The sequence below is a fragment of the Hesperophylax consimilis genome, chromosome 8 (genome assembly GCF_061612785.1).
Source record: "Hesperophylax consimilis isolate HC1 chromosome 8, BYU_Hcon_1.0, whole genome shotgun sequence".
Lineage (NCBI taxonomy): Eukaryota > Metazoa > Arthropoda > Insecta > Trichoptera > Limnephilidae > Hesperophylax > Hesperophylax consimilis.
In genome coordinates, this window is record NC_142843.1 from 10,714,220 (window position 1) to 10,730,405 (window position 16,186).

The 16,186-nt window shown below is 34.2% G+C and overlaps 1 protein-coding gene across 1 annotated transcript in view; it reads left to right on the top strand.

The window, feature by feature from the left end:
• The window catches only part of LOC149421553 (uncharacterized), a 519,511-nt gene extending 510,635 nt beyond the window's left edge, over positions 1–8,876 (top strand). Inside the window, exons 13-14 of the mRNA XM_089634868.1 lie at positions 739–1,758; positions 4,358–8,876. Of these exons, the coding sequence (XP_089490994.1) occupies positions 739–1,758; positions 4,358–4,418 (1,081 nt within the window). The 3' untranslated portion in view covers positions 4,419–8,876. The remainder of the gene's footprint in view (positions 1–738; positions 1,759–4,357) is intronic.
• The last annotated feature ends 7,310 nt before the right edge of the window (positions 8,877–16,186 follow it).

Below are 16,186 nucleotides of genomic sequence, written 5' to 3' on the forward strand. Positions count from 1 at the left end.
CAAACATATTTTAATAATAAATAGAATATTCATTTATATAAAATACTTTTTTTTAATATTCATGTGTAAAGCACCTTTTAATTATGTAACTGTTTTCTTTGTTTGTTTTGCTTGTGCATGCGTTTAAAAACATTTGTTAAATAATTTTTAATATTCTCATTTTTGTTTCTTTAAATTAATGAAAAAACATAATTTCTACCTAATGCATCATTCATCTCTATTCAAATTAAACTATATTTTCATTAAAATACATTTTTATAAACATTCCTTATTTGATTTATATTTTTGTTCAATGCTTAAAAATGTCAATCGATAACAGTTCGGTTCTGGCAGATTAAAAGATTTTTTAAATTTACCAATTAAAATAAAATATTATGCCAATTATGTTAAAAATGTAAGTTTCGCGTTGAAATTTGTTTTTATTTTAAGTCATTTAAGTGTGTAAATACATTAAAAATGATCAATTATTATAAAAATTTTATACTTTAAAAAAAATGGAATTAAAGAGAGAGAGAGAGAGAGCGCTCCAACCTAACGCTGCTAATATTATGCAACCTTTAGTATACACCCATGCAATATGAACTCAAATTTATTGAACTTATACTTTTAATGTAACAGGCATAATTTAACAAAAAATAAATCAACTGACAATAAACTCCATCATTCTCCCTAATTATCGTATATTTGGTTTCAAGCTTGATTTGGTTTGAATATAATGATAAATGTTTTGTAATTCAGGGTGGAAGTAATTGGCAGTGGTGGTGAGGAGGGCACCAGCAGTGGAACCGCAGCGGGTGGGGGGGCAGTGGTGTGCCCCTGGGAGGGAGGCCCAGAACGCCTGGAGCCCACGCCCCGCTCCAGGAACAACTCCGCCATAGACTCGTGCTCTTCCTCCTCAGACATCAGTGTGGCGGTGACAGATGTTTCGGAGCGGCTGCGGCGGTGCGGGCCCCCCGTGCTCCCCATGGCTCCTCCCGCTCGCCGCCTGTCGGCCTTCGAGCCCCGTCGAGGAGTCATGGCTGTCCTCGGCCTGCGGGACGAATTCCCCCACCGCTCCTTCGACTCCTCCACCACTCCTTCTCCGTTTCCGCATGACGACAATAGCACCGATGATGCCAAATTCTCCAAGAAAGCCCCCGGCCTACTGAAGTCATACTCAGTATCGTCGGCGGCCACCACTACCACCATAGCCCCTGTCATCAGCGTTAGCTCCGTGTCCGATGACATTCCTTCGGAAAGTGAATACGACTCCCGATCACCCTTCCCCGAGGACGCCAACCCTTCGGAAGAGATGACGGACTCGCCGTCCACCGTCGGGCTGATGTCCACTCTGTCGTTAAACTCTTCTCCTCTAACCCCCTCTACGCCTTTGCCCACCGCCTCCATCCCCTCCTTGCCCAATGTGGAAGAAAGATCTTTCAAGGAAGACGTAGAAGAGTTAACCATAGTGCAGAGCGTGACAGGCACCGCTGGAGAGACGAGCGGAGAAGCCCCAAAAACTTTCTCCGTGGCCATCGCTCCCCTGGCAGAGTCGGAAGACGGTGCAGAAGAAGACGATGAGGATGAGGCCACTAAGGAGAGTGGAGAGACAGCGGAAAGTGTGGAAAAGGTGGAGAAGGGGGAGGAAAGGGCCTTGTGTGCTCCCGCCCCGAGCACCACCCCCCCGGCCCCCCCGACCCCCACCCAGCCCACCGACAAACCACTGACTTTACCTAATAAGGATGAGAAAGGGAACGACATTTGTCCTTGGGAAGATGAGTAAGTATTCAAACTAAAGATAATCAATATTTCAAGCATTTCCCTCATGGCAAGATAACATAGTATCATGTTACATACATTATAAGTTACAAAATCTATCAGATTAGACATTTATTTAGAAATAATCCTGTTTCAAATCGATTCGCTGTTTTTGAATGTACCTATTCCAAAATGAAATACTTTTTTGAAAGCAGATGAAATACTCTTTCAGATTTTAACATTACAAGCGGACATATGCAATTTATTTGTTGGCCTATAATGGCACAAGGTGACTCAACAGCTATAGATGTTTCGTGGTGAAAACACTATTACCTGTAGTTTGACCTGTTTTAGCTACTGAATAGGTTTATTCAATTTTGAATACCTTAAGGATATACATACAGGGTGTCTGGGGGTTAAGTGCGATAACTTGGGGAGGTGATTCTACATGATGGTAGGAGTAAAAAAGATAAATAACTTTTTCCGAAATTCCAACAGTTGAGGACTCTACGTGGGTGGAGTTGGACATTGTCACAGTAATTAAAATTACACACAAATAAACACAATGTTAAAAATAAGAAGTCATAGGACGGGTTGTTTCGGAGAATTTGAACAATTCATCAAATTTCAACGTTCATTTACGGGTTCTGTGAAAGACTTATTCAAGTTCTGTTTTTATATCATTGTAGGCCAGTTGCTTGACAAAACTGAAATAAAAACAGAACTTGAAAAAATCTTTCACAGAACTTGAAAATGAACGTTGAAATTTGATGAATTGTTCAGATTCTCCGAAACAACCCGTCCTTAAAAATGTTCTATCTTCAGTCTTTAAATCCACACTAAGATAAAGACGCACTACATTATTAAGTTTGGATTGAAACAATCAAGTTTTTAAGGTCACGGCTAGATACATTAAATTATCAGATCCTTTGCAAAAAAATAAAAGTTATTGACACAAAGAATGACAGCGCTTGGGCGGGGGACCTTACATTTAGCAACAGCGCAAAAATTATGCAAGACCCATACGGCGGACCAATTTTACGTTTTTACCAGAAAAGTACCACTAAAAGATGAAATTTCTACAAAGGTTATTTGTCTTTTTTACTTGGACTATCATGTAGCATTACCCCCCGAAGTTAGTGCACTTTACCCCCAGACACCCTATATATCAATGTGGTTTTCATAAGATCGTTTCCACAACATTACTTCAAACATTGCCTCAAACAAAAAAGGGGGCATTCCAATATTTGTTCGAAAACGCAATGTTCGTGTTTTCCGTGGCCAATGGAATTGGCCGCATTCGAAATGGGAAGCCAGGGGGGGATTATTTATTTTTTTGACAGCCATAGCGCGGACGGACTGTCACGGAGTATAAATTGTTTTTGATGTTATCTGCACTGAGAGAGCATAATAATTATGAGTGAAGACTTAGAACACATTACGCTATATTATGCGCACATAATTTGAGCGTGGCATATGCGTATTATTTGTTGGGGTCACACACTACGCTATAATCTTCCTCAGGAGAGGGGGTCAGATAAATTGGAGAACTGCCGCCGAATATCATTTCTATGTGTGGCATCTCTCACTTTGTCTCAACTCACTTTTCAATAAAGTCTTTTAAGTCTATTGTAGAGGGCCCAAGAAACCTCTGGAACAATTTTTGACAGCTGCTGTTTCGAGATTCTCAAGTGGTACATCAGGATTGTATATATAAGAATTCCCAGTTACGAGAAATCGTAATGTGACACCATGGCCTCCGTGATCTTTGACAGCCTCCGTGGTAGAGGGGTAAGACTCTCGACTAGCTAGCAAGCCGGAGGTCACGGGTTAAATTCCTGGCGTGCGCAAGTAAATTTTATTTGATCAATTTGTGTTGTTTCACAATTTCTTCACTTAAAATAATATTTTTTTTATTTTCGGCCCGTTCCAGAGTGGAAGATACTCTCAGTATCGCCCTGATATAATACCACCATTCAGAATTGAAACGTTGCTTGAAATGGCTTTGGCCGTGTTTGGTGACCAGATCTGAATTGCCAGTTACTTCCTCACATTCCTCCTCCACATCTCCTTCCCCTCTCTACTACCTTCAGTCTCACAATATACCCCAATTAGGGATGCCATAGTGTCATAGGCTCCATACGGTTGTAGCAGTTGCGACTCTTATGCGGTATTCACATAAAAAAAGCATTTCTGGTGAAATTAAGTCAAAACAAAAATCTGTCTTACATTTTCAATTCCTGATATAAATATAAAAATTTCATGGTCGAAGATACGATCGAACCCAAGATCTGTGTTTCCTTCCTGATGCATTACTTTCTGTCTTCCTCTTCAAAACTCATCTTGACAGTTGACAGCGAAAAACTGAGAGCACACACGTCTTCCTCATCAGACATCTACAAAACGTAATGATGTTATAACATAATGTCTAGGGCCACGCCCCAATATTTCAACAAAGAGAGGAGACGAAATGTGGACATAAACAAAAATGTTTGGGGTATTGTTTGTGGAAACGGTCGTTAACTAATGCAATGTTCTTTTCCCAATAATTTTGCAGTTTCATATCCTATATATTACGTAATATGACGAATCTAATGCTTTATATTTAATCTATTTTCAGAGAAACATGTAAAATGGATACGCCGTTTGTGAAGACCTATGCTACACTTGGATATTTATAATTTTCAGCCATTTTCATGTAATAAATAAATAATATATTATCTAATGTTATAAGTACTACTACAGCAGCTGTTGATGTAATATAAAAGTAAGTACAATAATAGAAATTCAAACTCATTGCTTGTTGCAAGATATCCTTTATGTCATTAGAAAGCATATAAATGTACTAACAGTTTATTCCTGATTCGGAAACACATTATTCGGTATCCTTCAACGAAATAACACGATATTCTCAACGGCAAAATAAACTATGAGTTTTTTTAAAAGTGCACATCATTTTTTACGATTACTGTATTCACTATACCTATATGATAATAATGCTGATTGAATGACAGTATAAAGTAATTCTTCAAAAGAACAATTCGAATTAATAATAGAAAATAAAGTCCAAATCGAGTGTTCCCATCATGGTATTCAATAATAATCCAACGTTGAATAGGGAATAATCATGATTTATGATATATTATCTGTATATCAAAGCACCTGAACCAGATTATCAGGTGCCTAAACCCTTTCTGTTGGTTAAGTTGTGTCACATAATAATATTGACTGTTACTGATGGTGCAAAATTAATGCCATAACTAAAAATATGAGAAAACCAAGGAGAGGGGAGAACATTTACAGCAGTCAATGGATTACGATTATGTCAGAGATCAATTTTATTCTCTTTTTGACAGTTTTAGACAGAGATTGGTGTATCAAATTTCTCTTTTTATTAGTGTTAGCCAAAGATTGGTGTAACATTATTTCCCTTGCTGTCAGCGTTAGTTATGTCACATATGATTGAGATTAGTGGTTGGTCGGTGAGTTATGCAGGTAAATGAGAGCCTTGTGCGGATGATGGCTGCCGACGACTTGTCCTCGAGAGTTTGAGGCCGTGAACTGAGCCCTTCACCTTCCCCTCACTCAGTCGACAGTCCTTGGCTCCGTCCTAACCTCACTAGCACTTAGGCGAGAACCACAATCATGCAAATGCCACTTTTTTGTATTCCCTTCAATGCTTGGCCCAATATTTATTTATTGTGGCCTGTTTTTCATGAAAGGAATAAAGGTTGAGAATGAGATTTAATTGGTAAAGATTCTATTAGATTTAGTCGTTATCATGCAGGTTTTTTAATTTAGTTTATTTTTCAATTATCACAAGTTTTAGTATACTTAACATCATTAAATAATGATATCTGTTTCAAGTATTTTATTTAGCCAGACTAAATTCAAATAAGATAACTTTTTGATTTACGAGGTCAAAAGTGCCGACGTATTAAATATCTACCACAATAACACTATTGTAGTTACAAAACACGATAATTAGAAAGACACGTGAAGATGTTGAATGTTAAAACACCGAGCATTGAAGGGATTTTCCGTATCTTAAATATGCTTACTGTACTAAAATATGTGTTAAATTAGCTTAAATTACAACTAAAGGCATAATTTTGCCCAATATACTAACGTTATATGTTTAAGGAAATTACCTTATTAAGATTTTCAATGTCAGAGTCTATGAGTGTTACCTAAACATAAACTGCTTATTTGTTTGTGCTTGTAATCTGTATTGTTAGAAATAATTTTATAATAAATAGAAACATTAGAATATTCACGGTATATGGTTTCTGGTTAGTATCTGATGGAGGTCTAGGAAAAGGAGATTTGAATATACTTATTTATATGGTTTCTGATTAGTATCTGACGGAGGTCTAGGAAAAGGAGATTTGAATATACTTATTTATATGGTTTCTGGTTAGTATCTGATGGAGGTCTAGGAAAAGGAGATTTTAATATACTTATTTATATGGTGTCTGGTTATTATCTGATGGAGGTCTAGGAAAAGGAGATTTTAATATACTTATTTATATGGTTTCTGGTTAGGATCTGATGGAGGTCTACGAAAATGAGATTTAAATATACTTATTTATATGGTTTCTGGTTAGTATCTGATGGAGGTCTAGGAAAAGGAGATTTGAATATACTTATTTAACTAAAGAAAAACAGCTTTACATCTGAAAATGGTTTACTGGTTTTAGAGAGTTGCGGATTTTATATTTACATTTCCTTCTTTGAATTATTGAATAAATTGTATTTAAAGTTATGCACCATTTACACTTTACACCCTTTCATTAAAGGGTAAATTTTATTCCATATATTTGAATATAAGATATTTATGTGCACATAAAAAATTTAAAAACTTAAAAAAAACCCAAAAAAATACATATATGTTTCTTTATGTAAACGTGTTGTTATATTGTAATCGTGTTATAGATAAAAATAAATAAATTGGTGTTCCAAAAAATGTAGGTAACCATTTATATTGAAATAAGATATTTAAAACATATAAATTTAATTAAACTTAAATATATTTTGGAAAATCTAGCATTGCATTATTGTGGTATAGAAAAGTGGAGTTAAAGTGTATTTTATAGGAAAATTAATTATATTTTAACAAACACTGACAGCCACTGAATGATTGTCTACGGTTCATTCAATTGTTCTTTTGTAAGAAACAAGTAAGTGTTGCGTGACCTATAAGATTCAATAAGATAGATAAAGAAACATTTCAGAATTTCTTATGAGAAAGCACATTACTGCAATATTCTACTAAGTATGGAAAAGATGTTACTAAATTATTGATATTTACTGACAAAAATTGATGGGATACCTCAATCTATGAAAATATGAATATAACAGTTAAATTGGATCCGAGAAAATAGCCAATTCCTTCAAGAGCCTTTTGGTGTCCAGCTGCGGACACACGGAGAGGTATCACGCAAATTACTCTAGTTTTTGCTGATTCTTGACGGCTTTCACCCGTCTAAAACCAGCAGATCTCGTCAAGTTTTCCAGACAAACCTGTCTGTGAGTGACATCTGTTTGTCTTTCCCAAACCACGACGCCAACGTAACCTAAATTGGTGTTATTTACAATACAAATATTAAGTACATTTATATGCATTCTGATATCATAAATTTTAAAGGTATTTTTTATGTTATTTGTGTTTTTTAATAATAATTTTAGTATTATATTATGTTACTGAATTTTGTGACTGTTTCACACATTTCTTTATTTAATAATATGTAGTCATTATTACTACTTGGCTTCTATAATGCCATTGTGAAATATCCACCTATAAGGCATAAAAACAGTAAGACATTATATTAAATCAATTGCAGTATTAATTAACTAATAATGTATTTATTTTTACTGTTGTTATTACTTTTATTAAAATATGCATTCTGGTAGCCTCCGCTTTATGAGAATTAATTAGAAAGGGTTGTAGCCGTCAAAAATACTTAAAAGTACAAAAATATTAGTTTTCTTTGACATTCCAATAACAATGTAAAATCTCAAACAAGTTTACTTTGAGCATAACCCAAGAACTCATTTTGTAAATACATAATTTCGAGAATATACATTCTCACATGATGATACAAGAATCTTTCCTCAATTCCTTTACATGTAAGTAGACAAATTCTTTATCAGAACTGCATAACCTTTAGCAAATAATGATTACGGACTAGATAACACTGACATGATGGCCTCTGTAGCATAACGGTACCCGTAATTGACTCTGAGTCGGAAGGTTGCGGGTTTGATTCCCGCCGCAGTTCAAAAATATGAAATGATATTATCAGTTCATATATTATTGGAGCTGTAGGTCTAGAAGTTGTGATGTTGAATGTTAAGTTTGATGTTCCTTGAAAAAATGGCACAAAATCATCTTTTATAAGGAACATTGATAAATCAATAATATTATATTGATTATTATGAAAGTTCTATGCGAAAAGCAACTCTAACATTTCTTTTAATTGGTTTTGAGGCTGAGTTTCCTGTATTATTATTGTATCTGGTTAAACTGCCGAGAGTTACAGGAGCCACCAAGTTGTATTGCGAATCACCTTATTGATTAATTGCAGTATCAAGTCAGCAGAGCTTATGCCTAGTGATAAACGAGCCCAGATTAAATATAAATCTTTTAAAGAATACAATACATCTTAAAGGCTTTGGAAATTATTGTGATACATTAAGTCTATGAAAATAAACACCTGAAATTTCCGCAGTAGTAATAGAAGTCGCCAACGAACTTACCAAATATCTGGCTTCCTTCGTCTGATATTTATATGTGTAGTTATAAAGAATTATTAAAGTCACTTCATATACAATATAGAGAAAGAAGTGTTACGTACACAATATGTGTTGTGCATAGCACAGAAGCATCAAACTTATGTAATTTCTTGATATTCACTCCTATTTATTAATCTTTGCCTACTCCTATTTGAGTAAATGTTTACTTAATGTATATTAACTTAACAAATCATTCATCATGTTTTACTGACGTCTGTCTGCAGATAAATCAGCACGATACTATAACTTAATAACTACTACACTGGACGGGTAGTGCGTTACATAGTCAAGTGTTATAGCGTATTGAATAAATATTAAGTGCATTCATGTTTCTTATAAAATGGCGTATACAGTAGAACCTCGTTAATTCGAAATCCAGCGGACATCAAAAATCAAATTTCGAATTAACGAATTCCCACGTAATTCGAAATTTTATGAAAAAAAAAAAAAAAAAAAAAACGCCGAAAATCGAATTTCTCGGCCGCCTCTTCAAATCCGGGTGGTATTTTAGTTGTAAATTCGTATTAATACCAATTATTTCTTTATTTTCGCGGTCGATTACCGTAGCGGCCGGCCCTGTAAATTCAGATATTCGCAATAAATTCGTAAAAATGCTATATATTTACGCGTAAATCGAGATTTTGCTGCCGATTTCGGTCGCGCCCTACCCTTTAAATTGAGATATTCGTAAAAATACAATATATTTCCGCGTAAATCGAGATTTCGCGGTAATTTTCCGTGGCGGACGGCCCTTTATTTCAAATATCTGAATTTGAATTCCTAAAAATACGATATATTTCCGCGGAAAACGAGGATTCGCGGCCGTATTCCGTCGCGGCCGGCTCTTCAAATTCAGATATTCGAAATAAATTCATAAAAATGCTATATATTTACGCGTAAATCGAGATTTCGCTGCCGATTTCGGTCGCGGCCTACCCTTTAAATTGAGATATTCGTAAAAATACGATATATTTCCGCGTAAATCGAGATTTCGCGGTAATTTTCTGTCGCAGCCGGCCCTTTATTTCAAATATCTGAATTTGAATTCGTAAAAATACGATATATTTCCGCGTAAAACGAGAATTCGCGGCCGTATTCCGTCGCGGCCGGCTCTTCAAATTCAGATATTCGAAATAAATTCGTAAAAATATGATATATTTCCGCGTAAATCGAATTTTGTCGGCAGTTTTTCGTCGCGGCCGGCCTTTTAAGTTCAGATATTTGAAGTAAATTCGTAAAAATATGTCATATTTCGGCATGGATCGAAATTTTTCGGCCGATTTCCGTCACGCCGTATTTTTTCAACGCGAATATTCGAAGTAAAGTTAGTAAAAATACGATATATTTACGCGTAAATCGAAATTACGCGGCCAAGTTTCGTCGCGGCCGACCCTTTAAATGCAGATATTTGGCGCAAACTCGTAAAACTACGACATATATCCGCTTAAAATGTATTTTCTCGGCCCTTTAAACTCGGATATTCGAAATAAATTTGAAAAAATACGACATTCCAGTGTAAATCGATTCAGATTTACAAAATAATAATACTAATTAGGACGATGTATAACCACGTAAAAATACATTTTTCGGCGTTTTACCGCCACGGCTGACTTTTAGATTCAGATTTACGAAATATTATGATTTATTTTCGCAAAAATTAAATTTTTTCGAATTACACGAACAAATTTTCGTGCGCGGACAAAAATAAATTTCGAATTACGAATTAACGAATTTCGAATTAAAAAAAATTTTGTATGAAAAAATTTTTCAGCGGAAATTTTTTTTGCGAAAATTTCGAATTACGCGTTTTTTCGAATTATCGGGGTTCGAATTAACGGGGTTCTACTGTAATCGATACGGTAAACATATTACCGTGAAATAGAAGGAACTGTGTTTGTAAATAATGATAGGTACATAATATTGTATGCATTATTGCAATCCCATAGACAAATACGCGATTAGTTAGAAATATAATCTGAGGTGTGTTCCTACTTTATTATTGAGAAAGGAATGGTGGTCTTATTCAGTACCTACTTAATTGTTACTCTTTGTGAACAGAGCGTTAAATCAGACCTAAATGTGGTTTTTATCAACATTATTAAAAAGTACCGATAATTAAATCACCCACAATTAATAATTTCCTTCCATCTACCAAATAATACCATGTGCATCTCCCATTACTTTTAAGTTCACAATACGACTAGAATGAATCAACATCACTGCACCATTTAAAAAAAAATACCAATGGCTTTCCTTCAAGCTAAATTATACTGTGTTCTAAAAAATGTTTACAAATTGTAAAGAGAAAGAAGTCCTGGCATGAATTCAGTCGGGATTGTAATTTATAATTCATATTCCTTTGTACTAAATTATTTAAAATGTTAAATGATGAGAAAAAGGCACTAAAAGCCAATCAATTAAACATGCAGAATCACCATGTGAAGTCAACAAATTAAGGATTTCTGACGCTCTGAACATACTTAACGCTTATATCAAGAGTCAAATGGCATGATTTTAAAGAGGTAGAAAGTTAACAGGATTATACATATAAATCATTGGTTGAGTTTAAGTACCTTGTTCTCATCATATTTCACACAAATGACACTTAACTTTCCTCACAATGCTAACTGTTAATTATTTTCACCTATCAAGAGTCAAGACCACCAGGAATGAGATTAAAGATGTTATCGTTTTAATTAAAGATTCTTCCGAGGGTTGTTATTCATAGTCAAGCTTTAACAATAATGTGTTGTGGCTTAATTAAAAAAATAAGCTAAGACAATTTTATTTTATCATTGAAAAATTTCACAAGAAAGGTATACTTAAGTTCATGCTTATTCATAGATTCAAAAGAGTTTTTCATCGCTTTGTTCTGAAAGAACAACAAATTAATACATTCAATGTAATTTTAAGCAAGGCATTATTTTTATGTGTGTACTGTTTTTTTTTTGTTTGTTATAAATTTAAAACTTAAGGTCAGAACGGAATAAACCAGTTTATATGGATACCACTTATTGCTGAAAATAAAGTTGAGTTAAATTTAAAACTAGACAGAATGGAACAATCCAGTTTAGATGGATACCACTTATTGCTGAAAATAAATTTGAGTTAAATTTAAAACTAGACAGAATGGAACAGGCCAGTTTATATGGATACCACTTATTGTTGAAAATAAAGTTGAGTTAAATTTAAAACTAGTCAGAATGGAAAAATCCAATTTAGATGGATACCTTATTGCTGAAAATGAAGTTGAGTTAAATTTAAAACTAGACAGAATGGATCAATCTAATTTAGATGGATACCTTATTGCTGAAAATGAAGTTGAGTTAAATTTAAAACTAGACAGAATGGATCAATCTAATTTAGATGGATACCTTATTGCTGAAAATGAAGATGAGTTAAATTTAAAACTAGACAGAATGGAACAATCCAATTTGGATGGATACCTTATTGCTGAAAATGAAGTTGAGTTAAATTTAAAACTAGACAGAATGGAACAGACCAGTTTAGATGGATACCACTTATTGCTGAAAATGAAGTTGAGTTAAAAATGTAAAAAAAGGGTTTGAAAGTTGACCATTAAATTGTGTACTAGTGTAACGTTATAATATATTATAAGAAGAGAGAATGCATGTTTTATAATATGTAGAGGGAAAGTATTGTGATTAATGTGAGCTATGTTTGAGTCAAGAGAGAAAACGAGCATTTCTGAAATGAGCAAGAGAGAATACTAAAAATATGAAATGTGTGAAGACCAATGCTGAGTGCTATGGAAACCCTTGCGAACTATTGTAAGGCTACTTTGAAAACATTATTAGTTGAGTCAAAACACAGAAACAAATTAACGCTGTTAAGCATTTTATTGGGAGACGTTAATTTTCTTATTAAATATTAACCAATAAAATTCATTCAACAATCTCTCGATAAAATAGAAATGGCACAGCAGGAACATAAATCCAGAATTAGAGTTTAAATGTTCCTTTCCTTTTTTCATTTTTACTACTTCAATTTATTTCAATGTCCTCAATAAATACCATAATACCTAATCCTATTTGCATTGATTGTCGAAAGCATGTGTTTCCCTTCTATAATACAATATTATGTAAAGCTTCTATGCTGCTGAAATTGTTTCATTTACTTTACAATATATTTGTTAACTTAACAATAATTCCTAGAAACTAATGAAATATAATATGTTGGCAAATGCTCAGTTAATTTAATAACCATAGGTTGTATAAGCAGCATACCACGTGTATTATTTAGTTGAGTATAGACATCCAATCATGCTTATGTATTGAACATTGTAGAGCATTTTAAATACATTGTTTCCAAAAAATAATTTTATAATGTTATACTTTTGGATCGTCATTTGAAATCATTTACTAACAACTCTTCTTTATAGATGTCATTATATAAACATCATAATAATATGTTCTTAAGAATATTGTTAATATAATAGTGTTTGTTCAAGTTAAAACTATGATAGGAAATAGAAATGATTATAAAAAATATGTTCGTTTTATTTCATTTTTATCCCACTAAACCAGCAATAAAGAAAAGGCAAAGTGGTAAGAGGGCTATAACAACTCGAGCTAATGGAGTATTTACAAAATAAATGCCTTGAACAATGGAGATTTCCGGTCAATCAGTTTTGGATTTTGAAGCGCTCATTCAAAAAAAAATCATACCTCTGAATATTAACTGCTTACTGTGGTTTAGCCAATGAGTTCACCTATTTTCCATCGTTCATTTTTAGGTTTTATAAGTGAACTGTTGATATAAATTCGAAAAACATTGTCTACCTAAATTGAGGCAGCCATTGCTCTAGACCAGAGGTTCCCAAAGTGGTCTATATGGTCCCCCAGGGGTCGATATCAGCTTGCTGGGGGTCCATATCAGCGAGAAAAAAATTTAGGGGTCCACAAGATTCAAATAGGGGGAAAAAAGAGCTGACCCCCATTTACCTCAAGTCAACATTTAGGAGTTCCGTAAATGAACAATACACCTAACACAAATAACACAGTTTACGTAATACTAATAACAGACTGAGAAATTACTTATTTGATATTTGTATTTTTATATTTAGTAAAGTTGTTTATTGAGGTATATAAACAGAGATATACGTTCTTTTTCTCGTCAGAATTAATATAATGAAGCAAAACATTGCACATCGGAAGCCGTGAATTTTCCTAGCTCCCCAAATTGTTTTTGATAAATTGTCCAAGGGAAAGTTTATCAACATTTAAATGTACTTCACACAGACTTAAAAACTAAGTTTGAGGACATTTTGACTATGGAAATGGAATGTCAAAGAATCGAAAATCATGTGACAAGAAAAAATGACCGGAATAAGCACTGACAAAGAACTTAAGGGGCAGTTCTGTAGGGCTAGCTACAGAAAGAAATTCCTGTTGCTTATCCTGCTTCATTTTCATTTGGTGTAATACTTCACAAGGGCGCCTTAATATGCGTAGCTTTTGTTTGACTGTCTAATACACATAACTTGTAGTCAATTCACTAATGCACATTATTATTCTGAAGTTTTTCATTGCTTTATATAAAAAATATTTATTATAAAATTTTCAAATTTGACAAACATTTTTCAAATGCTAGGACGGAACTTGAACAATTCATCAAATTTCAAAGTTGATTTGCAAGTTCTGTAAAGGTTTTAATCAAGTTCTATTATTATATCATTATTGGCTAGTTGGTTCACAAAATTGAAATCATGACAGAACTTTAATAGAATCTTCACAGAACTTGAAAATCAACTTTGAAATTTGATGAATTGTTCAAATTCTGTGAAACAACCCGTCCTAAATGTTATTTCATAGAATTATATTAAAATTTTCGGAACCGTCTATTATAAAATAAATACAAAGCATGGTGTTCTCTCTTTTTAACACTGTTTAAATCATATCATCTCTAATCATATAATCTCACCGTAGCATAAAAAAAACTAGGTCAGAAATTCGAGTCAGGGCTAGGAAAAATATCTCCCAAAAAGACTACCGGCCATAGACATAATGAATATTAGTAGACCTGCCCTAAGTGATTAAAAGCGTATTATCCCCACTCCCCATACCGGTTCCATTGGAGCCGGCTGTGTTCGCGTATGGCCTCAAGTGAAATTTGAAAACGTGACGTCATCATTCTTGTGCGAACTATGGTCGAGGCATCATCGGTTCATTTAACGAAATAACACGGCAAAATGTTGACTTGTACTATGAAAACTTGTAAAAATAGATGTGAAAAAGAGAATAAACCCAATTGTCGTATTACATTCCATATGTAAGCATTATTTTACTTTATTTTAAGCATATTCACATTGTATAATATAGATCAGTTTTAGAAACATATACTATCACATCGAGAAACGTCTGGACGCGAAACACAAAGCTGGTTGGTTGCTGGGAAGTAAATTATGAACATTTATAAAAGTGTCTTAACTAAATACTTAAACGAAATATTCGACTCTGAAAATAGAACCGAATTTTTTTGCCGAATTTGGACTTCACAAATTTGTTCATAACGTGGCGAGTAATTTGCGCTCCCATGTAAAAATGTCTATTCATTCAAAAGCAGGTTTTACTTTTAAGAAGTAAATGGTGATATTATAATGCGAGATGCCTATTTACTGTCAGATTGATTTATTGACGAATCACAGTCAGCCTTACTCCCTTCGTTCTTCAACAGTTGATTTTACCCCTCGCCATTATCTTCTCGTCTATTAATTCCTATGTCTGTGCTACCGGCTAATTTATTTGTTCAATTTAGTTCCTCATAACACACAACGGGTTTTAGATTTGACGTTTGAAGTGACAGCTAGGTCGGAGTGTCTCATCACCACATAAATCAAACCAAATCAAACATATTAGTTATTTTAACCCATTTAGTAATTTATTCTTTTGTAATTTAGTTTGTGTAACTATATTTGTGTTAATTGTTAAATATTGTGTTGTTTTTATCTGTTTGTCGGTAAGTCTTGTTAAATACTTGATGTAGGTAGGTTAAAAATATTAGTATAGAGATGGAACGGGCTAAACCTCCTGATCCCCCGGACGAAATCAACGATGGCTCTTTTTCAGACTCCTCGGTGGGCTCAATGGAAACGGTTGCCACCGATATTCCAGAACCCTCAGACTTCATCACAGTAACGACTAAAAAAAGGAAAAATTTAAAGCTTGTGCGAAATTCCAGTACAGATTCCGAAAAAGTACCCCACAAAATTCCTACCCTTGATAAAAATAGAAGCTTTGTAGACAATGGTATTCTTCCGTCCAATCAGCAGACCCCATCTATCCAGCCACTCAACTCGTCGATCACAACGCCAATTGCTAGTCCAACTACTCCTGTCCCCATACCGACACCAGCCCCTACACCCTCACGAATTTACAACAATTTAGACAGGCCTCCATACATCACACATGTCACTAAAATTTCAAAGGAAGGAGGTCCAACAACATTGTATGACATTGACTTTGGTCACTTTCTCCACAAAAATAAAATCAGTCCTGTCTGGAATGGAGTTAAGTCGGTTGGTCGTAACCGTCTTTCCGTCGAGTTTAAGACAGCGGCTGAAGCCAATAATTTTGTTAAATCAGCGGTTGCCAAGGAAAACTCCTATAACGTATTCATTCCTTCTTACCAGGTT